This window comes from Microdochium trichocladiopsis (assembly GCF_020744255.1).
Source record: "Microdochium trichocladiopsis strain MPI-CAGE-CH-0230 chromosome Unknown B0I36scaffold_16, whole genome shotgun sequence".
Taxonomy (NCBI): domain Eukaryota; kingdom Fungi; phylum Ascomycota; class Sordariomycetes; order Xylariales; family Microdochiaceae; genus Microdochium; species Microdochium trichocladiopsis.
In genome coordinates this window covers 135,958-162,647 of record NW_025763559.1, presented here as the reverse complement: position 1 = coordinate 162,647, position 26,690 = coordinate 135,958, and the positions used below count along the sequence as shown (strand labels likewise).

Genomic DNA, 26,690 nt, shown 5'->3' with positions numbered 1-26,690 from the left:
CAAGAAAATACTGTGGTGGAGGTGTGGATGAGATTCAACTGGCCTTTCAAGAAACGTAACTCCGCTGAACGCTTCTGCTGTGGTACTACCACAACCTCTTTTGTATGTTTGTTTTGGTTCATCCTTTTGTTCGAATTATGTTCACACTGGCATAAGCATGGCAAACGTAGCCCCCTCCAGACGATGGAGGAAAAGAAGGGATTTTGGCTGAGCCTGAATGAGGCCTTGTCGAGCGGCCCAACGGCTTCGAGCGGAATGCTCACGCCGCGCCTATTCTCCGTTTGGGACTCCGTCTCCAACGACAACCGCGAGGTAAGCTTAGCAAATTGAATCTATTGAGGCAAGCTAATGACAAAATGCTCACCAGACCGTGGTGTATAACGGCGATTCCGTCATACTTAGCCATGATCGCGGTCCTGGTTCCTACGGAGTCCTCATTAGAATTTGCTACAAGTTCGGACTGGGCCTTGTCATTCCCTTTTCCGAGGCCCAGGCATCGAACGTGCTGTCTACGGCGGAGGTCAGTGTCCTCTCCGCGTCCGTGATCGTGCAATGCGGCTGTAACTTAACACCAAGCTGACGATGCATATTTTTCCTAGCTCCATAAGCAAATGGCAGCAACTCAAAACTCTACCCCTGACCCCGCCCCTGGCTTTCTAAGCGCTTTACCCTCGGAGATTCGCCAAATCATCTACAAATTCGCGCTGCGTGGAGTGAAATGGACAATAGTAGACGACGAAGACTTCGACCACAATGACTTCCCTCGGGGTATAGGGGACCCCAGCGGCTTCTACTACCCATTGAGCAAAGCGTCATCGGTTCTTCATGTCAACAAGCAGATACGCGGAGAAGCGCTGCCCTTGGCCTTTCGCCTCATCACATTTTGCTTCGATAGCCTCAAAAGCGCTACCATGTTCCTCATGGCAGCTGGCCAAATCGGACGCGAGAACATTGAAACGCTGCACTCAGTTTGGGAAAGCAGTTCGGAGCCTACCAACAATTGGGCTATATCTTCAGACCTGGGGCTCGTACAGCTTCCCACGTGGTCGATTTGTATCCAGTTGTTGAAACAGTGCAAACGGCTGCGGCACTTGTCTCTTCAATTTGACAGTGACCTGATACAGAAGAGAGGATTCGAGTCCTTCAAGAATAATGCAGGCATCCAGGACCTTTGTGCATTGCAAGGGTTGAAGAGGGTGGACATCCAAGGATCCGAACGGGACCCCCTGGGGCACTCTAGTCTTGCCGAACCAACCTCCCTGGAGCACCTTGCCGAGTGGCTCAAAAAGCAGATGGAGGAGAGCGCGAGAACAGAAGGAGCAGCACAATGAAGACACAAACGCGTCCAGTATTTCCATTTGATATCTCAGAGAACGCAGAAGCCAAGAGATCCTCGCCGAGTCAGATCCGCCCCCTGTCTATTCTCTTCAACACCTGTTCGCCCCTACGGCATCGCCATGTCCAAGGCCTCGATCATGAAGCTGTGTACCAGACCCAGGAGGTCCTTGCCATTCTGGCGCTCATAAGCATCTAGACCAGCGCGGTCTGGGCTAGCTTCTGTCAATTTGGATCCCTTTGGACGCTTGCGAGGATTCGATACGCAAATGTCCCACCGTTTAAGCAGGAAGATCACGTCTGCTCGCATGATGCGTTAAGAGGAGTGATTAACATCCCTCCATGTGGTGTCCCATCCTGCATGGCCGTTTGAGGTATGCACGAGTTCTACTACCTCGATAATGCAATCCTCGATGATGACTGTCCGCTTCTTACCACCGCCCTTCGAAACCGCCGCAAGCATTTGGCCATCTTGATCCCAAGTGAAAGTCTTCCACACATAGTTTCGACGGCCGAACTCCTTCTCCGACGAAGGCGGGGTGTGGTGGTCTGTGAGCCATCCGATTAGCTCCTCTCGTTCGACTTGAGTCACTACCTGCTAAAATACATGATAGGCAGGATTTGGCTTGAAGGGATGACCGAACCAGGGGACCAAACGTAGTCATTCTTGGTGTGATAGGCAATGACGCGAAGGCCTCGCCCGAGAGACTCATCGATGTGCAGGAACAGCTGCTTGGCGGGCTTGCGATGGTTTTGCTGCAAAAGACATCCTGGACAGCCACGAAGGGCTGGCGCTCGGCCTCGGCTGGCTCGTAGTAGGTTGAGCGGCAGCAGGCCTGGCGCTTCTGCGTGTTTCCTGCCTCGCATTGTCCCGACTTGCGGCCGACGGCGAGCAGAGCAGTCTTGGGCTCCGTCAATTGAGCGCCCAAGTACTGCTCGAGGGCCGTGAGCTGCTTGGGGAAGGCGAGGTTGCGAAAGGCGGCGAGGCTCTCCTCAGTAGCGAGCTTGTCGGCGAAAAATGCGGATTCGGCGTGAATGTGGATGCCATTGTCAAGGACGCGGTTAGACAGACCCAAAGTGGAAGCGGGTTCTGTAACGCGCGATGGTTTGTCCCGGGCTTCAGAGGCGTACTCTATCCAACGTCAGTAGGGAATGTCCGACACGGTCGTGCTTGTGAGCGCTTGGGTGTTGGTGTCCAACGAAATGGAAATGACGGCGGGCTCATGTCGAAGTTCCCATGACCTCGGGAAGGAGCGTAGTGGAGGCGGTTTCTGCCGGGGCGTCGACTACAGACAAATCGCTCCAGCCATGGGTCAGACGATGGGCGGGGCCAGATGCGACAGGGTTTTGACCAAACACGGTCTAGCCGATGGAGCATAAACGCATAACTGGCTTTGCATCCTTCTGTCTCTCGATGGGGATCAATGGGAATCAACGTGGATCCGAGCATAACAGCCAGGCCAGGTACGTAGCCACAGAAACACAGCCTAGCATAGTGAAAAAAAGCCGACCGATCCAAAGCACCTCAGGAGATGATAAATCTGCGGCGAGCCTGCGGCAGTTGTCTCATGCTGGTGCGAGGTCCTCGCCTCCTGACGTCCTTTCAAGAATGACGATCCGCCTATCTGCGGCACAGCTCCGCTATCATTTAATGACTGCTCGCTGTCGATAACAGTATGTTTGGCCATGCATAGATGAAGGGACTGCACACTATAGAGGACCTGTATAATATAAATGCATTCTCTAATCGGAGTACAAGCCGGAGTTACTGGCTAAAGCTTTTGAGAATGACTCTCATTCAGCCTCGAATTGGGAGGTCGATTTAAGCTCACCAGCGAATGGGTGGCAGCAGCATCATGACTCCACTGTGGGGCACGTAAAGTCGGCTGCCACCTCAGGGCAAGAACTGAATGGTCTTCGGCCACGAGGCACAGCTTAACATGGATGGCTACAAAAATCCAAACATGTCGCTGAAATAAACAGGATCGGCTATTTGAGCCTACGAGCTCTAGGCGGCTTTCATGTTAGGCATCTAATGTCAGCCTCGTGTGAAATGTTGACAATTGTTTATCGTGAGCCCAAGAGTTTCTAACGCTGCTGCGCAGAACATTCAGACGCGTATATCCAGCTGGTATCATGCCATCGGTCCTCGGGAGAAGATCCTAATTATCTCGCGTTGCTATGTCGGTGGAGAAGTCTATTGGAGTTGGGGACGTATACCCTAAGGATGCGAGTCGCTGAGAGTAGTCTGTATCTAGAAATTACCCTCGGGCGTTGGGTGTACTGAGCAGTGGGCGTATTTTTCATGACTTGGGACAAGTGGCAATATCTAACAGATCAATCGGCGCGCGTGAAGGACGGAAACTTGTCGAAACCCCGAAGACAAGACGTTGCCGTATAGAAGCGCCAGAGATTTCGTGCAGTATTCGGGCCGACGGATTCGTCGTCGCTCTGAATCAGGCAGGACGACTCTTTGCGTTCAAATATGCCGCCTGGCTTGAGAGCCTTGAAGATCTCCTTGTAGAGAGTGATCCAGTCGCTTATTGAGCCCACCAGCCAGCGCATGTGGATGTAGTCAAATGTGTCGGCGGGATATGTCCACCCCTGTGTGATGCCATCCATCTCGAACTTCAGATTTACAGGAATCCAGTGTGGCTGGTGCGGGGAGATGTCCAGGCCGATCACTTCAATATGAGGATGGTGGTCTGCAAAATCACTGAAAGATATGAGCTCGGCCTCGCAGGGCATCAAGTTAGACGTTCATTCTTCACATTGCCCAAATGCCTGGACGAGTAAGCTGCTATGTGCGCCAATTGTGAGAACATGAGGAGGAAACATACCTGTTCCGCGACCGACGTCAAGTACTTTCTGTATCAGTGAATCAACAGGTGGAGACAATGCCCACTTGGGGTTTAATTGTTGAGGCGGCTTCTTTTTTAGCGCCTTAGTTTCGCGCCTCCATACGTCACGCGAGCTGAAAATATTGGCCTAACTCTACGATGTTCCTTAGAGAGCATTTAGGAACCCCTTCAGCATCCGGGCGCATCTTGACGGTATCCAGCATTTTCTCTACTATATGCTTTGGACGTGATGCAGGCGATCACATTCCCCGTGACCCGGAAATGGATCACGAAAATCCTTCTCGCCACTTGAAGCACACAGGCTTATCAATCAATCAATCAGGGTACAGCTTCAAAATCTGCGAGTTGGGAGGTCCTTTCAAATTATCATGGCGTGAACTTGGCATGGGCTAGATACAAGCATTGAACTTCCCGGCTTTTGCGAAGCACATGGAAGAGCTTTTCGCTGAAGTGATTAGGCTGTCTATCTACATCCGCTGGGGAAGTTGGTTCGGGCTTTTCTTCTGCTGTACTGCTCCTCGACGTGCCGCACAAGCTGCACAATAATATCGTCGGCCGGCCACCGAGAGCCTCAAAGAGTATATGAGTAGTATCTTCGCATCGTCAAGTGCACTACGAAATTGTCGATCATATCGATTTCAAAATCCTTAATATTTTCTGTTCTTCGTCTGGTACAGTACGTGAGTGGCGCCCAAGCCAGACTGTTAATGCAGTACAACGAGTGGGGCAACACTGATGCGGGGCGCACCTGGGCGACCGAGCAGGACTCTAGAGCTTGCAATCAATCAGGAACCAAGTCACCACGAGAGATTTCTATGAAAATCGAATGTGGGGGAAAGGGGTATTTCGTTATGAGTGATATGCCGTGGTCCTAGGGTCTGATTATGGGTGGAGGTTTTCAACGAGAATCGTCCCGCGAAGTAGGCACGCCTGCCGACGACGAGATCGCGGCACTGGCCGTGGTATGAGCGACCGATCTACATGCAAGATCGGCTCTAGCCTGCATTTCCGACGCCATCAATGACAGAAAGTATGACCTAGCTCTAGAGTCTTGGCGTGAAACCCCCGCTATCAATTCCTCCATACCCACCATACTCGCGCTTGTCCCAAAGTCTGTCAGCGATATTATGTCATAGCCGAATCAATGTTCAGCTGTCCAGCCCGTGCGGTCAAGGTTGCATGGCCGCTCATTCCCAATTGGCCGCCTGGTGTGGCGCGACTTGGATTGAAAAGTAATCTGGCTGCAGGGGACGATTCTGCGTTCATGGCGACAGGCTCTGGAACATCGCTTGGCCGCCCTCAGAGGCTTCCGGGGGGCCATGGAAGCTTCAGCGATGGCGGGCCGCATGCCACATACCCGCCGTGCGGTCGTCTCTGGAGCGCCGCGTAATCCAAACAAGCTCATGTCGCTGTGGTAGTACCCGCATCGGATCAGCTCCGCCAGCCGTGTGCAGTTTGCTTTGGACCGGCTGTAGATCACGCCTTATTGCCTCCCGCTCATGCGGCCGGTCAGTCGGATGACATGCTTCACGACCTCGTCCTCGACTGCGCTCCGACCTGGTCCCGTGACTTGCATGACGTTATAGCTGATGTTCTTCTTGTCGGTCCTTGCTCGGATGATTTCGGCGTCCCCTGCAAGCATTATCTGGCGGAACCAAGCCTCAAGCCGCACCGGTAGTGTAGCTGTCAGTAAGATGACCGGACAGCCGTACCGGTAGATACACTTCAGCTCCGTAAGCCGCTTTCGATAGCTAGCGTCCATAATAATCGTATGGCACTCGTCGACAAAGAACCGCTTGAGCAGACCCCGGCTTCGCAGCCGGTCCGTATAAGTCGAGAACTCTGTGCTATTGACCTGATCTGCACTGACGAAGACGAGCCGTGACACCCGCGGCTTCTCCTCTCGCCCGGTTGCCTGTGCTGGCTGCCACTGCTGACAGTCTAGCCCGAGACCAGCTGCACGTCTGACCAGATCGCTAATTAGTGCCACAAATGGTACTATGACGATGCTGATGCTTGCGTTCACGCCGCTCATGTATGCTGTCAACGAAGGGCATACAAAGGCGGTGCGGCTACTAATAGAAAGAGGTGCTGATATCAACTTTCGTGGTAACGTGGGAACACCATTAGCTTGTGCCTCTGAAAACGGATTCGCAGATCTTGTGCAGCTACTGCTTCACAAGGGCGCCGAGGTAGATTACGGCCGGCCGGACGCCACTCTCATGGGCGTCTAGCAATCCGCACGACGAGGTAGTGCTGCTACTGCTCAACAACGGCGCTGAGGTTGATCGTGCAGATGAGACCGGTCGGACACCGATCTCATGGGCTGCCGGCATGGGATGCGAGCGGAATGTGATGCTGCTGCTCGATAGAGACGCCAGAATTGACGAAAGAGACTCCTTTGGTCGGACACCGCTCGCATGGGCTGTCTACAACAGGGCCGAAGCCGTCGTGCGGCTGCTGCTAGACAGTGGCGCAGAGCCCGACAGTAAAGACATTCATGGTCGGACGCCGATATCATTAGCTGCCGAAAAGGGATACATCAGCATTATAGATCTGCTGCTAGCGAGAGGCGTTCAGGTGGATAGCCGAGATATTGATGGAAGACTCCATTGTCATGGGCGACATCTTGGGGCGTGACGACGTTATGCAGAAACTGCTAGATAGCGGCGCCGACATTGATAACCGCGACGAGGATGGTCGTACGCTAATAGACTTGGCCAGGATAAGTAGAAAAAGCAGCACAGCTTCGCATTGCGGCTTAGCTCCGTGCGGCAAGTATAAGCCCGATTGATTGAGTATAGTAGGAAAGCTATGGAGACGAATAAAGAATTGGTAATAACCAGCAAGACGAGATGTTGAAAGTACGTCTTTATCCGGGCCGCTGTCGCTTCGCGGGGCGTCCAGGTAAGCCCACCTCACTTCCTTCTGTCCCAAGAGTCTCTAACAGCTCGGGGTATTGCTGCCAACATCGAGGCTGTGTACACGAATGGCCAATAGCTTCGCCCCATTGTTCTTGAACGTTAGTAGAGTTCCCCTCTGAAAAGCTTGACGCATTCCACAATCGTGTGACTTCATTAATGAAAAATCGCCCATCGGTTGCGACTTCTGAGATGCCAATGTCGAGACGTACGCCATCCTTAAGTGAGGCAAGACCAGGTTCAAAATCGGCAAGCCTAAAAAGAATGGCAAACCACAGAGAGGCGAACTGCTTCAGTTCATGATACTTGCGCATTTGAGCGTGCTCATCCCCGACTCCTTCCCCGAATATTTCGTGACTGAATGGACTCTGATTCATATCCGAGAATTGAACCTTGCCGGCAGAAGTGGTTGGTCTGGTGATGGTGATACTAATGATCTTACCTGGGGGGAATGAGACCGTCTATAGCCGCTTGAGATAGATCACGCACCATACAGACCCGAAGTTCGCCAAATTTGACTAATGAGTCGACATACTCTTGGTGGAAGAGATGGTTCCTGGGCTGAATATCGGCATCCCATTTGTTCCCAGGGATTCGGCACTTCAGTCCCTTGCGATTGCTGACTTTAATAAGCTTGACTCCCTCTCCACTGCTGCTATGTGTCGGCTTGATAACCATGCGGCCACCATGAGAGGGTGGCAGGTTACACGTCGCCGATAGCCCACCATCGCACGTTATGGGTCGGTATGCGAGCCAGCTCATTCCTTGGCCGTCGAATTTTGCGGCCCACTCGTCGAGGATTCTAAGATCGCCAACTTTGCTTGCCTGGAATGTTGCCTCCTCCGTGGTAGGATATGCTATAATAAAAGCATTGTTGTCCATAAACAGTTTCATATATTCGCAATATTCATCGAAAGAGGGCCCTTCCGGCACCAGGATGGGCGTTGACATGCATCCGAGAAGAACGAGCTTCTTCCTCTCAGATGTGGCATCGGCAAGCTGTTCGCGAAGGTCTCGGAACAAGTCTGCACTCCATGTTAAAGTCGCCGACATCGTAAGGCATGGGTTCTTGATGGTTGCCGAGATCGCCATGATCAACGGCTCATAGACCCATACGGTCTCGTCATCGTCATGTTCTTGGTGTTTGAAATGCGGCTCGACATTTACTAGATCGAGAGCAGACGACTTTAGCCTCTTCCCCTCCTGAGACATCGGAACACCTAATGGTATAGCGGAGTCAGATCGACCCTCCTCAACCAGGGGGCCAAATGGGACTCCGAGCCAGATCATATCGACTGGAAGGGGTTTTGGCTCCGGACGAGCGGTAAGCTGGTGGTTATGGCTGATCGTGGTTGAATATTGTATGCGGACCACCTCAAGCGAATCTAAGAGCGGAGGAAACTTGTCGACCACTCGTTGTGCGCTCCACGCAACGGGACATTGTTTATATCCGCAGACATAGAATCGGGTCCTCTCCCTCTTCTCCTCCGTTCTGGCCTTGTATCCATGTCGGCTGACAAACACTGACACGATCCGTTCTAAATCTTCGAATGAAGGAAATGTCCAACCGCATGGTGGGGCGCCGTCACTTTTATAGTCGATCTTAGCCCGGCCCAGGGCAAAATACTTCATAGCCTCCATAGGCAGTGATAACACGGAGAATGAAGACGCAAAGATGATTGAGAGACGTCGCTTTGGCCAAAAGGGGGTTCGCGAAATGCGGGGCGCTGGGGAAGTTTTCCACGAGCGTGGAAGCTTTTCCACGGGCGTGGACCTTTTTCCACGGGCGTGGACCTTTTTCCACAGGCGTGGACCTTTTTCCACGGGCGTGGACCTTTTTCCACAGGCGTGGACATTTTTCCACAGCCGTGCCTAAAGTCACGTGAGTAGCGGTCCCAACCACCCCAACACCGCATTTAAGATTACCAACGAAATCTTGAGAAAGATGTCTCGTCTGTATTCTCAAGAGCAATTCTCATACAGGAGCAATTTCTAATTAGAAATGAGCACATGTATGAAACGAGATCGAAATCGCAACCTGATCGCTGTGCCGTTTTATAGGCCAGCTATATATGGCGTCTAGGTTTTATTTAGACGGCTCAATCTCTCAAGCATGTGCAGCTGAATAAACCATGTTTTGGTCAGGAGGTTCTCGCCATAAAGGGTCGCTGGAGCAGAGCATCAGCCAAGTTAAAGGCAGCCAGAAATGGAGGAGCTTATATGGACGGTACATAGTGCTGAACCTTTTTCGCACAGTCCTCAGCCACAATTGGGTCAATGTGGCTCGTGCGGGAATCAACTCAATTAAGTTTGTTTGTGGAGACTGATTGTGGCCACTACTGTAGTGCGTAGACAATCATGCTTGTGCTGGACTTACGGCTGTGTGTGATGAGAATAGTGCTCTATCAGAACAAGCACAGCCCGACATACACAAAACGGGGCAGTCCGTCACTGCTCACTTAACGATCATTGCTGCTAAGCCTTGGGCGTTTCGGATCGACAGGGCTGTCGGCTCCATTCGCTTGTGCCTCGGCGGACCTCTTGTCGCCTGTGCGCTGCCCAGTGCGGGCGACCACCTCGACGAAGTCGCTCAGTTTCGTGAATTCGTCTTGCATATGTTCTCGAGCCTGGGCGTGCGCGTGCTTGGCTTGTGTAAGTTCTGTCGACATGGTATCGAGCCTACTGCTGAGCTTCTCCACAGCCTCGATGGCCTTGCGTCCCGGGCTGTCGGACTTATTGGTGACCTGGTTGAGCTCACCAAGGATCATTCGAGCCATCTCCTTGGTCGTCACATTCTTGAATTGAGTATCGAGGTGGTTTGCCTGCATCGCGACACCTTCAAGCTTATCCTTGACAGCCTGGAAGTCCTGGCGCAGAACCTGACTGGCGCGTTCCTGCACTTGTGTATTCCAGTCCTTGACAGACTTTTCGACCTCCCCCAGGCGAGCCATGCAGAGGGTCTGCAGCGAGTCCACTTTGCCTGGCAGGTCTTGTCCTTCCAGGTCTTGTAAACGCGATGCAAGCGCCAATGTTGCAGCAGAATCGGAGCTCTTCTCGAGACCTCCAGCCTCTAGGGCGGCGATGCGTTCCGCCAGCTTCTCGTCCCTGAGCTTCTGAAAGTCATTTCTCAGACCATCAAGCTCATCGCCGAGCCAATCACTCGTCTCCGCCACCGTCGTCTGCACCTTGCCGTACAACTCTGCCAACTTCGTATCGAGGTAATCTGGCGAGACTGAGGCTGATTGGTTCGGTAAATGTGTGGCAGCCGAGACGTGTCTGACCGAGAGATGATCCTTGAGCGCGGAGAGTTCCTTGCGCATGTTGTTGATCTCTGCCTCATGACCCTTGACCCGTCCCGGGATCTTGTTGTCAACCCACGTGTTGACCATCTTGTCCAAGCTCTCCAGGTCAAGTGAGTCAACCTTCTCTGTGGTATTCTCCATCTCGGCCTCTAATGATTTGATTGTGCTGGTTAAACTGGCGCATGAGTCTCGGACCTGCTGCATCTGTATGCCCAGGTTGTCGCACTCCCGCGCCTGCTTGTTCAGTGCTGCCTCCATGCTCGTAATCTTAGACGTTACTTGGGCCGAAGACTGAGATAATCTCTCGACAGTCTGTTGACATAAAGTCTCCATGGTCTTGCATCGCGCTTTGCTGTCATCGTCGATCCTCTTGAGGTCCTTCCTAAAGCCGTCGCACTCAGTAGAGGGCTTATCAGACATCTTTTCAGACTTTTCGGAGACTTCGCGCATCCGCGTCGTGAGCTGTTTCTTGAGATTCTCGTTCTCCAACCGCAGCGTCTCTACAGCCTTCAAAGTTGCATTACGTTGGTCCTGCATCTCTTTTTGCCATGCGCCAACATTCCTCTCCTGCTTAAGAAGTTTATGCTCTCCAGCTGCAAACGCTGCCTCCTGCTGTTTGATGCGGCTTTGCAGGAGCTCGAGTTTACGCTCGAGCGCTTGATTTGTGCCACAATCTCTCTCCGAGACCTCGGCAGTTATAGGCGGGGGTTTTGTGAGTGCGATGAACTTCGAAATGAGCTCTTCCAATCCCTTTTGATGGTTCTTGTCGGTCTCTGAGATCTTGGTCTTTAACAGCTTCTCATCCTTTTCCTGCTGTCGCAGTTCTGTCCGACGCAGCAGAGCCATGGAAGTGCCTTCGTCTGCCTTTTCCAGCTTTGTATTAAAGGCCCGGCGTGGCCCAGCCTCTGCGTTCCATCTTGAAAATTGCGACTTGACTGACACACGGTCAACTAATGTGTCACTCCAAGCCCAAAAGGTGTTGAACAGGTCTTGGTACCCGGGATTCTCAGTCGTCGGCGGCTCGCTGCTGAGCATATCGAGTTCGGATTTGGCAGCTGTAACGAGACGGGATGGGGCAGCACTGCGTGATCGAGAGACTGATGGCGCTCACTGTCAGCAAATGTGACCACCATGATGGAATCACGGATGCAAACTTACGAAAGCCGGGTGCCTTGACCACGCTGGCTCTGTCTTGCTGAGGCGAGCTCTCTTGTGCTCCGTGGGCAAGATCATTGCGAACGTCCCATGGGCCCTTCACATCTCGCGAATCTTTTCGCACAGGTTCATCCCTGGATTCGCGGCGAGAGGAGCTATCCTGATTGCGTGACTTATCCGCAGTGCGCCGGGTGTTCTGCTGCGAACGGTAGGTACCCGGTTGTCCTCGTCGTCCGTCAGCGTACGGGTTGTTTTCCGTTTGCCATGTGAAATCGGCCGCCATGATGGCTCGGCGTGGAACCGGCCACGATGGTGGGTGCAATGCTGTTGTGATGTGAACTTTCGTCCCCACACAACCGCTGTCGGGGAAAGGTCCTGCTGATATAGTTCATGACGGGACTGGCCGTGCGCGGATGGCCGTTGTGCTAGGTGCCGGGCATGGGAGAGGCCGTGAGACGGGCAGTGGCGGTGAAATCGAGCTCGAGTGTGCCTAGAGTGGGGAAGTACGATTTCTGCCGATAGGCGGTTTCGGGTGTTGCTCGCGTCTAGCTGACTTGGCGCCAAACACGAGATCTCAAGCGGCGCGTTTGCAACTTGGTGTAATTGACGAGACTCCTGTCCTGTGTGTTGTCCACGAGCATGCTGGGAGACGTGCGGATGGGAGGGGAACAGGCACAATGCGCGGAGGGGGTCCGTCAGGGCTGAACTTGGGGTTGCGACCCCATTGGAGGCGCGAGGAAGCGCGCGGCGGGTGGGCGGCGCACAACAGAAAGGTGGGGCAGGCGTCAACTCGCTACCTAGTAGCATCTCTGGATGGACAAGGCACTTGCACGCGTTTGCAGGCCAAAGCCCATCGCTCGTCGGCAACGGTCGGCACTTCATTATCCAGTATAGGCTGTCATAAGCTTATATCACCTCTGGGACGGTTGCTCTCGCACACGGCAGTCGTCCTTGTGAGGCTGTTCAGTCTGCAGATGCTTCCAAGCTGGCCAGCATGGGTGCTGCCTGCTCTCTTGAGGGCCGCCTAACGGCCCCACCATCACCCAATGAGACTTCAGCGCACGGTCGTGCACGGGGCCAGGCAAGCTGGCTCGCGATAACAAGGATCATTGCGAAATCACAGCCACTCTGCAGATGCACCATGCCCTTAAACATCACATTCGTCACATTCCGAGGCTCTCAGGCTGCAAGAGGCTCCAGCCGCCTCCCACAGCCTTATGTCTAGCACCCGCAACCAACAGCCCCGCTCGCGAAAAGACGGGTCTAGACAACAACGACAAGGCAAGCACTTGAGAGAACGGAGTCGACATGCACGGATATCGCATAAGATCGACCGCCCGCAATCTCGCACCGTCTTCGATCTGATGGCCGATCATCTCCTCCTAGGCGCCCCAATAGAAATAGCGGATAAGACGAGGGAAGTAAGCCAGAAGAGCAACGTCTCGATGCACCCGTCAATCGCGGTCTTTCCTGACTCACCGTTCCCAGGCAAGCGGGAGCGAGCCATCACTCGCCGGTGCCTTTGCCGGGACAGCACCAGCCGCACAAAATGGCTTCCGACGCTGCTGGTCTCACCCTGCGTCTCTATCTGCTGGCGGTGCAAACGCGGACAAATGTGTAACAGAGTGCATCGGGATTTTACGCATCGCCGAGACAACATGATACAATGCTGCAATTTGGTTGAGAGTCGCTGCTGTAAAAGCCGGCCGTACTCCCTCGGAGCGGTAGCATCTTATCACAAAAGTCTCATACTAACATAGGCTTTGATTTATGATGTTCAGGATCATTTAAGCAATACCATCAATCGGTCGCCGTGCCTCGCCCACATGCTCCGGACCACCGCATGATTCTTGTCGAGCCCGAGGAAGATGATGTGCGTGAAGTCGAGACAACCCTCGACAACTTCGAAGGTAAGTGCTGGCCCTCGGGCGCCTGGACTCGTAGGCATTTTGGCTGACAATGAACCATAGAGCTTGAGCTAAATGGTGATGAAGTCGGCCTGGGCAATTTTTCTCTATCGTCATTGCGGGCCCGACTTTACTGCAAGTACGGCCCACCAAACTGGGCGTCGCAGTTCTGCGAGGGCTTGATCCCTCCGAGAACACGCACCGTGAGCTGGCATGTAGTTGCGACCCGCTCAACAGCCAGGACGACTGGGACAAGACACTAATGAGTTGACTTCACAGCCATTCCACACAGGTTATGCTATTTCATGCCCACCATCGCGAGGAAGGTGCAGAAGTGCTGGCTGAGCTCGGCTGCCGCGGATTGGCCAGTTCATGTGTAAGTGCTTCCCCGAAATAGCCACTCCGGGAAGAAAGAAGAAGCTGACGCGGGCGCGCAAACTCAACAGAGCTGGGAAAAGGCCCCATACGTCCTGGCGACCCCCCTGGAGGATCATGCAGGCAAGCTGGTCATCGCTCTGGCCTCAGCCCCACCCGGCCGCACGCGCGGGGCTCGTGTCTAGCCTGCGCCCAGCCTACGACGCCCTCGCCTTGGTGCAGAGGGTGGCATGCCAGCACCAGATGGAGATCTCGAGTTGCACAGACGACAGGATATTTAATGACTGGAGCCTGCTCCATGCCAGAGAGGGGTACGACGACAGAGTATCGTCCGCCCAGCATGTGGTGCGGCCGTGGCTGCACGATCCGAAGCTCAGATGCAAGTTGCCTGGGACGCTGCGTTGGGGTTCCGAGCGCTCAAAGTGCTAAGCCGAGTACATGGAACCCAAGTATTCCAATGGCACAGCCGCTTTCGTTGACTATGACGGTGACGACAGCATTGATCAGCGATGACTGGGCTTCGGTCCAGGAGAACTGGCATGCCCGGAAACGGTGTCCTAGGTTAGGAGAGGTGCTCGTTCTGCAAGATGCTGCACGGAGTGTGACACCACTGCCTTTTCCCTTTTCCTCTTCACCGCTTATCGCAACCGAATCAAGTGGAATGAAGAGTCACCGCTGTCGTTCCTTACCACGTTCTCAACCGAGTCAATGGCCAATCATGCGTCCCTGCACATTGTCACCGAGCGGGGACAGCCTGAGCCGGCTCTAGGCTATAACGATGTAGCCTTAATAAGAGAGCCTTGGCAGGCATTGTTGGGGGAAGCGGCGGCATAGGACATACAGCATTATCACGCAGTAACAAGGGCCAGGGAAGGCGAGGTGATGCACGCTAATGCAGAGACACTCCGCATGTGGCTTTTGGTGCTCAGCCTGATCAGATTTTCAGCGCACACATTTCGGGCGTAATGAGCCCACTATTCCTGCCTGGTCAGCGCACTGCTTTTCGTGTTGCAATAACCAGGCAGATGAGCATCAAGGCGGGCAGCCAAACCAGGCGTTAGCAGATATCTATTGGGCAAGAGCGGAGCCACATATAAGAAGAATAGCCACACCTTACCGCTGGGTGGGAAAAAGTACCTTCTTTCGGTCTGAACTCCCGCCTCAATCAAGACGCAAACCTGGAGGAAGTAAGCGAAGCACATCTACACGGCAATGGCACCAGGACCAAACAAATCACGAACTTACAGGATCATCTTCACCCGCCATGGAGCGTCCGAGTCCAACGTCCCAGACAACTCTGCCGTCAGCAAGATGGACCCCTTGCTCACCACCGACGAGACCAGGGCAGGCTGGTCCAAGACCGAGATGTCTGGCCGCGACTACTGCTCTAGCAAAACACGAGCAGAGTACCAGGATATGTTCGACAACCCTGACAACTCTTATGTCACCACTGGCAGTCCAGTCGTCATCTCGAGCCTGTCGAGGGCGATCCAGACCGCCATTATCGCGCTCCCGGCCGAGAGGCTAAATAACAGGTCTGGTATCACCATCTCGCCGCTCATTGCCGAGCAGACAACTTGGTTCTCTGACCGGACGAGACCGCTCGACCACCTGAGACGGCTCGTGGACAAGGAGCTGCGAGCGAAGCCTGGTATCACGCTCCCTCACGGTGGACTGGACGACTTCAACCTGGAGCAGCTCGTGCAGCCCGTGCCGGAAGACGCGTTGCTCGTGGGCACGACGTTCGGCAACCTCGCCGTCGCTGGCAAGGCAGACACTACGCACCCGCGAGGCAACCTGGCAGGGGCAAAAGACAGAGACAACAAGCCATGGCATCTCAAGCACGGCCTCTGGCACCCAGAGAACCTCATCCAGCGCGGACAGGAAGCAATAAAGATGCTCATAATGATTGGGAGGGCAGCATACATGGAGGACGACCGGTCGACGCCGGCAATCATCGTCTTCGGTCACGGGGGGTTCGTCAACTACATGACACAGACCGCGGGCTTGACTGAAGAACACTTGAGCAGCAATCCGCCCAAACTGACGGACTGGGCCACCGGCGAGACCCGTATCTTTGAGCTCCTCGACGAGGATCCTGATGGGCCTCCCGTTGCGAGTCTGCTTGTGGAGACGCAGGATTCTTTCAAGAGGCATTTGCGGCGGAATGGGGTGGCTGAGGAAGACATAAGTCAGAGGGTGCCGGGCCGCGTGCGTGATTATCACCACAACGAGTGTGTGAGATCCAGCCTACAAGCCAAGATTATGCAGATCGATGAAGAGTATCGCACGGGACACTTATATGTCAAGGCCCTCGAGGATGGGATAAATCCACCCGATGTGGATGGGAATCACGAGGATTATGTCAAGGATATCTGAAATAAGTGATAGGAATACACAAGACAGCTCCATACCAGGAAGCATTTCAAGAGTGAAATCTGCCTGGATCCCGCTACATCCCCACTGTGCCTAACTAAGTACTTATCGTCTACCTTTTTCTAGGGCTATGGAAACCTCCTCATCATGCCCCTTTATATCTCCTGTCTCGGGCAGCCAAGGCCGCCTGACACACTTAAGGTCCCCAATCGGCGCCAGTGTGCTGCGGCCTTCTTCTATATTTCTTCCCGGTGCTAGCTTTTCCAAAGGAATGTTCGAATTCCACTGATCAATAATTGAATCCCACTCAGCGCTCTGGACTCAAAGGTATTTAGAAAAGTCACAGTGTCATCTAAGTTTCCCAGGAGGTAAGCTTGTTGAGTTTACCATTGCCCACCTGTTTAATGCGAGAACATCCAATTTTAGAGGTACAAATTATCACGCAATGATGACCCTGCCAGCCATGGGTTGTGATCATTTAATGTGATCTATTCCTCATATATCTACGGATCCATTACGATTTATAACGAGATGAGATCGTTTTTGTTATTATGTCTATTAATCATTTTTATTCCGTGAGGGATGTGTTTTAAGAGAACCGTCCCAAGAAGCTTAGATCTATGCACCAGTAAGTGCGGGCGCCCTCGGGCAGTGAGTAAAGTTACTAATTCTGTGTTTAGATTTCCGTGTCCATCACCCCGGTACCCAAGGCTCACCAATGCTATTTGGTGTATCCAAGGTTATTGGTGCTGACTGTCGGACAAGCGGAGCATCGAATGAAACGGGATATACGTACATGGATCTCACGCCATGCCTCTGGATGAACAACGGCTATCTGAATGTCTCGAACTCACTTGATAGATGCGGGGGCCACTTCTCGAACTCATGCCCCCACTGCACGCTGGTAGGCAAGTCGATGAGGTGCACCTGCAATTTCCTCTTTATGAGTAACGAGTAACACTAATGCTGTGGACAGTTGACTTTTTGGAGTCAACGGAAGGGCACCTGTCATGCAACCAGGGAGCCTGGGTCGGAGCACGAGGGCCGAGTACTGCACCATGCGCGATGGGCAATCACACAATCCTTCGTCTACACCAGTGACACCAGAGAGATGTGCTGTAGCTAGTTCGATGGTTCGGCTCTTATAACACTTATAAGTCCCCGAACTTCTTTGAGTTGCAATAAGATAAGTATTAGGAAATCTCTGCAGAAGCATTACCGTGAAGAGTTTGATGCGCCAATTCTACAAGCAAGTGCCAAGCAGTCTCAGCATAAGTTCTTCATCGTTCTGTGGACATGCATGAAGGACGGCTCTGATCGTCAGGGTCTCTCTTAATCGGGACTCCTTACGAGGTCCGTAGTTGTGTTCAGACCAATATGTAGAAGATAAGCTTTAGCAGCTCTGCTTAGCCCATTCTCACGGGTGAATAGTCGCGTGCACTGAAGCTTAATAAGCTGCGACACAATTATTAATTAACGTAATCCACGGGTGGATGAGACACACGGGTGGGTGAGACACTTTTCGGGCACTCGTACGACATTGTGTAAGTTAAATCAACCACAACGCCTGAAATCAATTAAAACTATTCAGAATCCTCTTCTCCAGAGGCAGACTCAACTTTCTGACACGTACGCGCATTGTGACCGGGCTCGCCGCAGACGCCACAGCGTCGCGCGCGCGTTTCTAGCCTCCTTGTACGACCACTATTCCGACTCGATTCTGCCTGTATCTGCTGCGTCGCATCGATCTGATCCTTTAAACCTTGGGCCTGATCGATTGTAAGGGATCCTCCTTTCTGTAGTTGTTTTCTTTTTGTACGACGACGCCGGCTAAGGCGGTCATTTGCATCTCGAAGTTCGGCGAGGTCGTGGCGTATAAGGGTCTGCTCGTGCACCATCATCGAGATTCCTTTGTTTAGCTGCCGTAAGCTTGCAATTATCGAAGAAGGAGAGCTACCCTGATGTCGTACGATACGATTCTTGATGTATTCGGTCTGCGATTCCGCCTCAATCGGGTTATTCGGCGTCTTCGAGACCCAGGGTGGCGGTAGGCCTGCAGAACCTGGCGGTGTTGGCGTACGAGGCTTTACGTCTAGCTGCGAAATGACGTATTCTGGGTCGTACGGTACTAGGCCAGTCGCTCTGAAGCCTGCCTGGATGTTTGACTTTATAATCGTAGCGTCGTACGCCTTATAAAAGGCTGGGAGGAAGTCCTCCTTCGAAACGCGGGTTATATGCGCCCGTATGAGACCTTCGATTTCTTTTCCGTACGCCCGTTTCAGAGGCCCAAAGCACCCGACATCAAGAGGCTGGAGCTTATGCGACGAATGAGCAGGCATACAGAGCGTGATTATCTTCTGGTCCTTGCAGTACAGCTCGAAATCGACCGAGTGGTGGCTCTCGTGGCCGTCGAGGATGAGGAGCCGGTAAACGCCCTTCGTACGGCTCTTTGTATGAAAGTCGAAGTGTTTTACCCATTCGAGGCCTTTCTCGTTCGTCGTCCAGCCGTTCAGTAAGCGCGATAACCCAGTTTGGCGGTAGAGGGCTTTCGGAGGTCCAGGAGTCGAGGTGGACCTTGCCTGCAAAGATAATGTACGGCGGAATCGAGTTGCCGGACGACCCGATCCCCTGGATTACTGTAACCCATTCCTGATTGCCTTGTTGTACGGCTCTAGGCCTCCCGCGTCGATCGGAGGTCGTAACGACAGTCTCGGCGGAGATCTTGCCCATCGCGAAGCCGGTCTCGTCGAAGTTGTAGATATCGTCATCGTGGATCCCGTATTTCGCGATTACGTTCCGTACGAGCGAAAACCACGCGCGATACGCGTCGGGATCTTCGCAGAGGACTCTCTGATAATCGATTCTTCGATTGAAACGCGTACGGAGCTCGGGTCGTCGTCGTACGAAGGTTGAGACCCAGTTCGTTCCAACGCGCGGCGCGTCGCGTTCGGCGAGGAGTCGATCTGCCATTTCTCGAACACCACTAAGGCGCGGCGGAAACGATCGCGAAGCTAGGTCGAGTACGTATCGTACGATGCTCTCCTCTTCGTACGAGGTCAAATTCTGGCAGGGTGGTCGAGTATCGCGTTGTGCAGGTCGGCCTAGTCGTCGTCGTTGAAGGGTTGCGCGGGATACATTGTAGATCCCCCTGCAGCCTTTCGTACGCTTAATTCTGGTTCTGACCGAAGCGCATTAAGCGCTAGAATTAGGTCGCTTTCATTTGATTGTCGTACCATTATTGTAGGTGGAGAAATAAGGGAATGAAGGTGATCTATTGAGAATGGCGGGAAAGTGGCTCATCCACTTGTGTGGCTCACCCACTTATGGATTACGTTATCTATTCCTAAAACTTGTGAACCAACAGACATGTATGTCATACACTGCATATAAGTTACTAAATCGTGCAGCAAAGCTGTCGTGATCGACCGTCGTCCACGTGCACGATGCTGCCTACCTCTTTAACAGCACTCATCATCCTGGGCCCGTAATACGTATCTTAGGATTTATACAGCTATACTCTCGGGGACAAACGCACAGTACCAAGCCATCTGACCCAGCTCGTAAGATAAAAGTTCAAACGGCAAGTCTTCGATGCCATGCAAACTGATACCCTCGTACTTAAGAGACTATGTCCGACTTGAAAGTACAATAGCTGTAGTGTCTGACTCTTTGATAATGTGAATGGGGCTTTCGAAGCGGACTAAAGTAGGATGGAGCTCGCAACTGCCCACGGCGACGACTATCTTATCCTCGTTAGACGACCCTGCTTGGCTGTCACCCACCAGCTCGGCACATGCCCAGCAGACCCGATGGCCACACTCCAGCGACCTCAACGGTTCGCCATAGAAGCACCAGGAGCAGGTTTTGATCTTTGTGATGTCCAATTGGGGGAGATCAGAGTAGAGGTTTCGAAGGTTCAGGCAGTGAGCAGACCAGACCATCATCGACTCCTCGGGCTGCTCGGCAGTACCAGGCTTACCAAGAGGGTCATCCAACTCACTAAAGCAATCGTCGATCACTGCGTTCCAGCACCGAGTCCAATCATCAACAAACTTGGATTCAAATGTCCCGAAGTGTGTGGAACCGGTCTCATCCTGATGCATGGATGCCTTGTGCCCCTGAAAGGAGTTGACACATCTCTTCCCTTCATAAACGAAGTCACAGGGACAGGACTTTTCCAAAAATTCCGTGATTGCGGCTGCAAACTGAGATTGGTATGTCACTGCGCCTTCTTCCCCTTCTCCAACCCGGAAATTCAGGGTACTGCCTTTGTAGATGTTCCTTAACGTTCCCGGATGCCTGCTGCTGGATCGGTATGAGTCCAGAGCAATAATTGAGCATACGGTAGGGGTAATGATCGAGCAAAATTCGAACCCTGATAGTTCAGCAGTGGTGGAACGATATGCTATCATAGCCGCTCTCAGCAGGGCAGAAAGTGTTGCCGAGAGAGTGTTGTCAAGGGGCCTGGCAGCCAGTAGACTTTCGAGAAAGTCAAAGGGCTTTTCGAGGTTGTTCTTGTAGTGTTCAAAGGCCATCTTGAACATTTTATCTTGGGTTTCCGAATGGAGGAGACAACGTGCTTCGGCCTTGGTTTCCCTAGCCTGTATTGTTGCTTCGTGAATGAGCGAGTCAAGTGTCTGAACCTGGCGGGAGAACAACTGTTGCTTCTCCGCTGGTGGAACTCTAATGAACTGCACAGACGAGTAGCAGCAATTCAGTAACTCACGGATGGTCGTAATAGGAGAATTTCGCAGTTGGTTGAGCATCCAGCAATAGGTGCTTATGGTCTGGTTATTCTCAAGAGCTCTGAGATGCTCATTAAGGATTCTCTCGGTAGTGGTGGCAGTGTTCCAGTCGACTTCCTCGCTCAGGTCCACGTTCAAGACCACGATCATGTGCGGGAGGATAACTCTGTTTACGGCTGTTTTCTGAGAATTTTGGGCCCAATCCAGGAGATTGACAATGACGTGTTCCAGCATCCTGGATGCGGCCCAAGGCATGACGTGAACGACGACATCGGAGAAGTTGTATAGCAGCCGCGGGAAGAGATTTTTGACTGCCTCTTCCCTAGTGCTTTCGAAGCTCAAAGGGAAAATGTGTGTCCCTTTGAGGAATAACAGAACGTCCTTCGCCCACGAAAGGGATTCGGTGGTCTTTGTGTGGATCATCTCCCCTATTTTCGCCAAGACACTTCGCTTTGCCTTGCCCGCTAAGGGTTCTTGATCGCCTCCATTGAAACCCTCGCAATCAGCGTAAAGCGACAGATTGGACGGTCCGGCGGCAGGATCATTGGGGACTGCATAGAGATGCACGTCCCCGGAAGTAGGTATCGTGCTGCCACTACGTCCCGCGATAGGTAGTGAAATTGAGACCTCCTCGGTTGATGTTAGGCGTGCGATATCCCATGGTTGCTTCATGAGAACACGTATCAAGGTACTCTTGCCCGCACCAGTGTTTCCAATAAAGGAAACAAGCTGGACAGAACAATCGGACCCATGTCTATGCCTGTTATTGTGATCCTTGACCAGGTTGGAAAACCGCGGGAACTGCTTGAGTTCTAGCTTTCCATCTTTTCCCTTGTCGACAGAAAACCAGAGGCTGAGAAAATCATGCCGGTGCTGAAGATTTTCGTCCACGGCTTGATGACTGACGATCTCGTTGAAAAGTTTACTTCGTAGAGGTTAGTGTAGGCATCCAACGATGTCGTAAAGTCTGAGATAAAGGCTCACTGTTCTTGATATGATACCACTGGGTGGCTGGGAGCTGGACCCCTATGAGTAGGTATGGCATTGCAGCAGGAGCGGCATATAATTATATTGCATTTGGTGCAATATTTTTCACCCGGCGTCGCCTCGCAACCGGAACACAGGGGTCGTCCCGGTTCAATCCCCAATGGTGCTGAGCCAGATGATGCAGCAGAGATGGAGTCCTGCAGCCAACCATCCTCAAATCCTTCACTAGGCAGCGTGGGCCATATGAAGTCTTCAGATTCTTCTGAAGACCAGGATGCATCCATGGTCAATGATGGGCTAGCTGCCATGAAGTTGGAAAAAGAGGGCTCCGGATCGGGATACCTTTAATTGTCATTGAGAGGGTTACAAATGAAGCATAGGAAGAAAGGAAAGATACGCGTCCGCGTCTCAACCCGTTCAGAGAGACATCCCGCTTTTCATCCCTCCTTCCTCACTTCAGACGCTCGCAAGCCGCTCTTGCATCACGCCGGTTACACAGCATTGGCCGTACGCTCGTGTTGGGGGCACCTATGAGGAGGACATTAATGTGACTGGACAATATTTGCGACGCTAACCCCAAACAGACCTTGGCTGTGGTCCGTTAGCGTTGATCGGCCCACTGGAGGATTGACACGTTATCTGCACACTTCGTGGACGTGCGCTCACAAACTGTAATTGTTCCCCCAACAAATTTCGGCGCAGGTGTCCTGGGTTTGAAGGAGGTGAAAATGGCCCGTGCGGAGAATGTTTCAACAATCGAAATTCTGGACATTAATTTCGGCCTCTACAGTATCCAGACTTACGACAGCTTAGTCTCGCAGGTGTCGTATTGAGAAGCAATGCGAACGCCAAGGTTACATCACTGCGTGTTTGGGAGGCGGTGTGGGCTTTCAGAAGGAAAGGGTTGTGTCACTTGCTATCGCACATCGCATTTGAAGGAGGGCGTCCACGCACACGTTTTGTAGCACACAACGCTTGAAGCTAGTATCCTAAGATTGGCTAGTAATTTGGAGGCGCTTGCGCTATGCAAGCCACGCAGAAACAGCGCCTGCACAGTGCCATTCTGCAGCTGTTGATTTGTACAAACTTATGAGTTCATGGCGCAAGCTCCGCCACCACGTCCTCACGACTGCCCAAGGGCCACAGATATTCGGAGGCCGGAGCCAGGAAATAGAACACCACCATGATCCCGCACCAGCCACCTAAAGCCAAATGGTGGAAACAAAGGACAAAGAAACAGAAAGACCGACTACCCCGCACCCTGCGCCGCATCCCCGCTTCAAAGCGCGTAATCGTTGGCTGAGACCTTCCGGAAGCGCGACACAGCTCAGACGAGTCAGGCCTAGACTAAGCTGTCGTAAGTCTGGATACAATGTCGTATTGTGGATAGTTGTGCAAGGAGGGTTCCCGTACAACAGTACAGTGCTACAATATTGACTGGTAGAGGTTCTCCTACCCAAATCACGGGCAATGCCTTTTCCGGTATACGAGCTTTTAGCGCCACGGACACCAAAGGTTACATTATAGAGGCATTTACTAGCAAAATCACATGCAAAGCATTTTGAAAATGCCAATGACTTCTGAAGTAATTCTCCCATGCAATCATCGTAGCGGCCCGTACCCTGTGGTTTAAGCTGCTACTGTTTGTATTGGTCCTCGTACATTAGGTAACAACGGCCGTAGCGTGCTGCAACAATAGCCCCGAACCTTAATATTATGCCGAGAGATGCATGTTCAAGGCAAACGGTGAATACGGCCTCATTTCCTGAACGACACGAGTACTATGGCAGGGGCGTGCAGAGTTTATAATGTTGTGCCAAAACTTTTCTGGTTAGTAGGAAGATACTTCACACAGCCCGATCTTCCGTGGAATGGGCAACGATTGGAGGTTCTTCAAGAGACGCAAGCCCAAATGCAACTCTCAAACTTTCTCTGATGGAGTATGCCTCGGGTCCCTTGATGCTAGGCATGGTTCAAATATCCAAAACCTATCGTGGATCGCCAGGGCATGGTAGACCTTCTTTACCACAGTCGACACCACGTTGTCGTAAAACTCGGGCCACTCGAATCCTGTTTCAGTGTCGTAGTTCAGCCTTGGAATGCCACGACTCCCGACAGTGTCGAAAATGCCCATGAACTTTATTGGTGTCCGTACTGCGTGACTGACTCTCGATCTGAAATCGACCATCTCGGGCGATGATGGGTGGTGGATTGGGTGTGGGTTCCGATACAGGCTGTAGGCCTGATCGATGAGAGCAGTGTTCGCTGGATTTGCATAATGATGATGCAGCAATTGTTGATCAAACCGGCAACGGATCTGACGATGTAGGCTCCTCGGCTGATGCCGAACATCCATACCTCAGTGTGAACATGTGGTCCCAAGTGAAATTCTGGACAATGAACCTGTAAACCTCGGTGCATTCGTCTCTCGCCTGCGTTGCAAAGGCGCCATTCCACAGGTAGTTCGTAAACTTGCCGTTCGAGCCGACTCCGTCGAAGTATCTGGCCCGTATATCTTGCGGCGAACCCGGTGGCGAGGGGTATGAAGGCTGTGGCGCTGCCATATTGACCCCGATCATTGTCGCGAGGAGGTGGATATTGCTCCTGGTGTTGGTTGTGCGGCCGCACCATGTGCCATCGTATAGGACGATCACCCTCCTTATACCAGGTGCTGCCGCCATTTCAGCTCACATCGAGAAGTTCAGAGAGGGGAGGAGATGGTGGACATGGTCCGACTGATGTCACTCGTGACGCTGAGTTGAGGATAAGTAAGTATTAAAGGCGAGAAAGGAATCACATGCTTTTTCTCCTTGAAACCTTTGCACGCAACCCCCCCATAGCTCTCATTGGAATGCAAGGCAGCTTCAGCCTTAGTGGTTATCGAATTCCTCGGCATTCTCCGTGTGGTAGTCGTGAGGTCATCAAAGCCGGTTGCTTGCATAAGTGAAACTCGAAAATGAGACCTCATTCCAAGGCGGACTGTTGGGACTGTTGCTCGTCGCACGCCTCGCCACTGAGTCCACCCAACCCCCCGACCGATAGTAGAAGGGAGGCTTTGTTTGCATGCCATGTGCGAGCGTCTGGGCCGCGAAGCTCTCGACGCCTCTTGTGAGTTCTTCTTCTCATCCAAGATCATGGTTGAAATTCGTCTTATGCCCTCGCTTTCATTCTTCTCCCCTTGCTGTCTTGATGTGGCGTACAAGCCGCGGCATCCCTAGCCGGAGAGGCTACCTACTTTACGGGCCACCAGGGACCGAAAAATCCACTTCAATATCCCTTAATCGACTCGTCTCGTGAGGTGTTAGACAGGTCACGGCTTTCATCCTTAGCAATTCATTATCGGCTATCATAAGGACCTGCAGGATCTAGCACGTACGCTCCATGCATATTCCTCCTGGGCAGCACCCAAGCACCCAGGCCAGGAATGAATCTCACTGAGCAACACTGAATCAAGAGCCGAAGAGTGTTGTGACTACCCTGATCGCGGCGGTAATAAACAGATAATCAGCGTAAAGCCTCGGCGTCACTGCATCCAGAATGCCACCGGCGCTAATCTTTTCGCAAGACACGGCCAAGGCCTGGAACGCTATAGCAGGATTACTCAGCACTCACCCTGCTGAGTTTGAGGCAGCGAGGTTATTCAGTACCTAACATGTGACAGACATATGATTACGACAACGTTAGTGGAGTGCACGTGATACGCAGCCGTACACAAGAGATAATAGTACTGTACTATATATAAGGTTTGAAGCCAGCGCAGTACTTCTCGTATGGTACTCAGCACTCACCCTGCTGAGTTTGAGGCAGCGAGGTTATTCAGTACCTAACATGTGACGGATATATGATAGCAACGATGTTAGTCGAGGACATCTAACGAGCAGTCTTACTCTTGCGCCGTACCTGCCCGTCATTCCCGTCGGTAACGAGCCACACACACACACGCGCGTACGCGCGTGCGCGTGCGCATATTTATTTATTGCGCCCGGTGACTATCAACCAATAGGGCCACCCTCCCCCTCGACAACCCCATTTCTTGGCACCGGCTGTTAGCCGTCTGTTAGGGCTGGGTTTAGCCGCCTAGTATTGCAACCGACAATGCACGTAAATCTTCGCCCAAACGCATCTCCGCCCTAATAGAGGAATTTTGGCCTTCCGTTCTTGGAGCACGAGAGCAATCGACAACGAAACGCATGCACCAACTAGGATGCTGGTGGGGGTGGCCCGCCACGAGTCGGGCCTGGTCGAGAGCTCCTGCCACTGGTATCCGTGCCACGCCCCACTCTTTACGATGGCGGTCAAGCCCACCACCCATATCGCCACTTTTTCCTCTATTGTAACTCGAATCGCTTCAGCAACCGGCATGGATAGCCAGTTTCGTAAATAGATGCCATAGCAAGCTTCCCTGACGTCCGCCATAAGCGTGCCTCTTTTGCCGTCTCAAAATAGCAACGTTTGAGTGCGTTACGATACTTTAACTCTGCGGCCTCGACCACCTTCCGGGCGTTTGCCACCTCATCTTCCTGCCGCTGTACCACCATTTTGCGCCCATCGGCAACCCGAAGGCGCCCTCCATTCTGTAATGTGATATTCTTCATGGCCCGGCGTTGTTTTTGAACTCTTTCCGCATATCGGGTGCGTCCGAGGTCGCGTTTTGTCTGGAGTAACTCCACAGCGTTCATAAGTGACCCCCGGAGAAACCGACTTATATCGTAACAAAAGCGTGGAT

The 26,690-nt window shown here is 52.6% G+C and overlaps 8 protein-coding genes across 8 annotated transcripts; 2 read left to right on the top strand and 6 right to left on the bottom strand.

The window, feature by feature from the left end:
* Positions 1–183: 183 nt before the first annotated feature.
* B0I36DRAFT_389756 (uncharacterized protein) lies at positions 184–1,331 on the top strand (the record flags this gene model as incomplete). Its single annotated transcript, XM_046161364.1, has 3 exons — positions 184–312; positions 368–520; positions 600–1,331. The coding sequence occupies 3 exons, from the start codon at positions 184–186 to the stop codon at positions 1,329–1,331; spliced, it is 1,014 nt and encodes a 337-aa protein (XP_046004286.1).
* Positions 1,332–1,592: 261 nt separating this feature from the next.
* Positions 1,593–2,334, bottom strand: B0I36DRAFT_55819 (uncharacterized protein). Its single transcript, XM_046163025.1, has 2 exons — positions 1,980–2,334; positions 1,593–1,884 (listed from the first exon to the last, which is right to left on the bottom strand). Exons 1-2 carry the CDS (start codon positions 2,200–2,202, stop codon positions 1,652–1,654), a joined length of 456 nt encoding a protein of 151 aa, XP_046004285.1. The 5' UTR covers positions 2,203–2,334; the 3' UTR covers positions 1,593–1,651.
* Positions 2,335–3,672: 1,338 nt separating this feature from the next.
* On the bottom strand, positions 3,673–4,083 carry B0I36DRAFT_356414 (uncharacterized protein; the record flags this gene model as incomplete). Its single annotated transcript, XM_046157628.1, has 1 exon — positions 3,673–4,083. The coding sequence occupies one exon, from the start codon at positions 4,081–4,083 to the stop codon at positions 3,673–3,675; it is 411 nt and encodes a 136-aa protein (XP_046004284.1).
* Positions 4,084–9,576: 5,493 nt separating this feature from the next.
* On the bottom strand, positions 9,577–12,238 carry B0I36DRAFT_389754 (uncharacterized protein; the record flags this gene model as incomplete). Its single annotated transcript, XM_046161363.1, has 2 exons — positions 11,578–12,238; positions 9,577–11,516 (listed from the first exon to the last, which is right to left on the bottom strand). The coding sequence occupies exons 1-2, from the start codon at positions 11,855–11,857 to the stop codon at positions 9,577–9,579; spliced, it is 2,220 nt and encodes a 739-aa protein (XP_046004283.1). The 5' UTR covers positions 11,858–12,238.
* Positions 12,239–13,415: 1,177 nt separating this feature from the next.
* On the top strand, positions 13,416–14,677 carry B0I36DRAFT_55770 (uncharacterized protein). Its single transcript, XM_046163023.1, has 4 exons — positions 13,416–13,484; positions 13,545–13,620; positions 13,761–13,857; positions 13,928–14,677. Exons 2-4 carry the CDS (start codon positions 13,557–13,559, stop codon positions 14,283–14,285), a joined length of 519 nt encoding a protein of 172 aa, XP_046004282.1. The 5' UTR covers positions 13,416–13,484; positions 13,545–13,556; the 3' UTR covers positions 14,286–14,677.
* Positions 14,678–19,696: 5,019 nt separating this feature from the next.
* On the bottom strand, positions 19,697–22,325 carry B0I36DRAFT_341025 (uncharacterized protein). The gene is made up of 2 exons (XM_046155987.1): positions 21,962–22,325; positions 19,697–21,902 (listed from the first exon to the last, which is right to left on the bottom strand). Exons 1-2 carry the CDS (start codon positions 22,270–22,272, stop codon positions 19,859–19,861), a joined length of 2,355 nt encoding a protein of 784 aa, XP_046004281.1. The 5' UTR covers positions 22,273–22,325; the 3' UTR covers positions 19,697–19,858.
* A 1,250-nt stretch (positions 22,326–23,575) lies between these two features.
* Positions 23,576–24,710, bottom strand: B0I36DRAFT_341023 (uncharacterized protein). The gene has a single exon (XM_046155986.1). It carries the CDS (start codon positions 24,318–24,320, stop codon positions 23,886–23,888), a length of 435 nt encoding a protein of 144 aa, XP_046004280.1. The 5' UTR covers positions 24,321–24,710; the 3' UTR covers positions 23,576–23,885.
* Positions 24,711–25,760: 1,050 nt separating this feature from the next.
* Positions 25,761–26,450, bottom strand: B0I36DRAFT_341022 (uncharacterized protein). The gene has a single exon (XM_046155985.1). The coding sequence runs from the start codon at positions 26,378–26,380 to the stop codon at positions 26,042–26,044; it is 339 nt and encodes a 112-aa protein (XP_046004279.1). The 5' UTR covers positions 26,381–26,450; the 3' UTR covers positions 25,761–26,041.
* Positions 26,451–26,690: the final 240 nt, after the last annotated feature.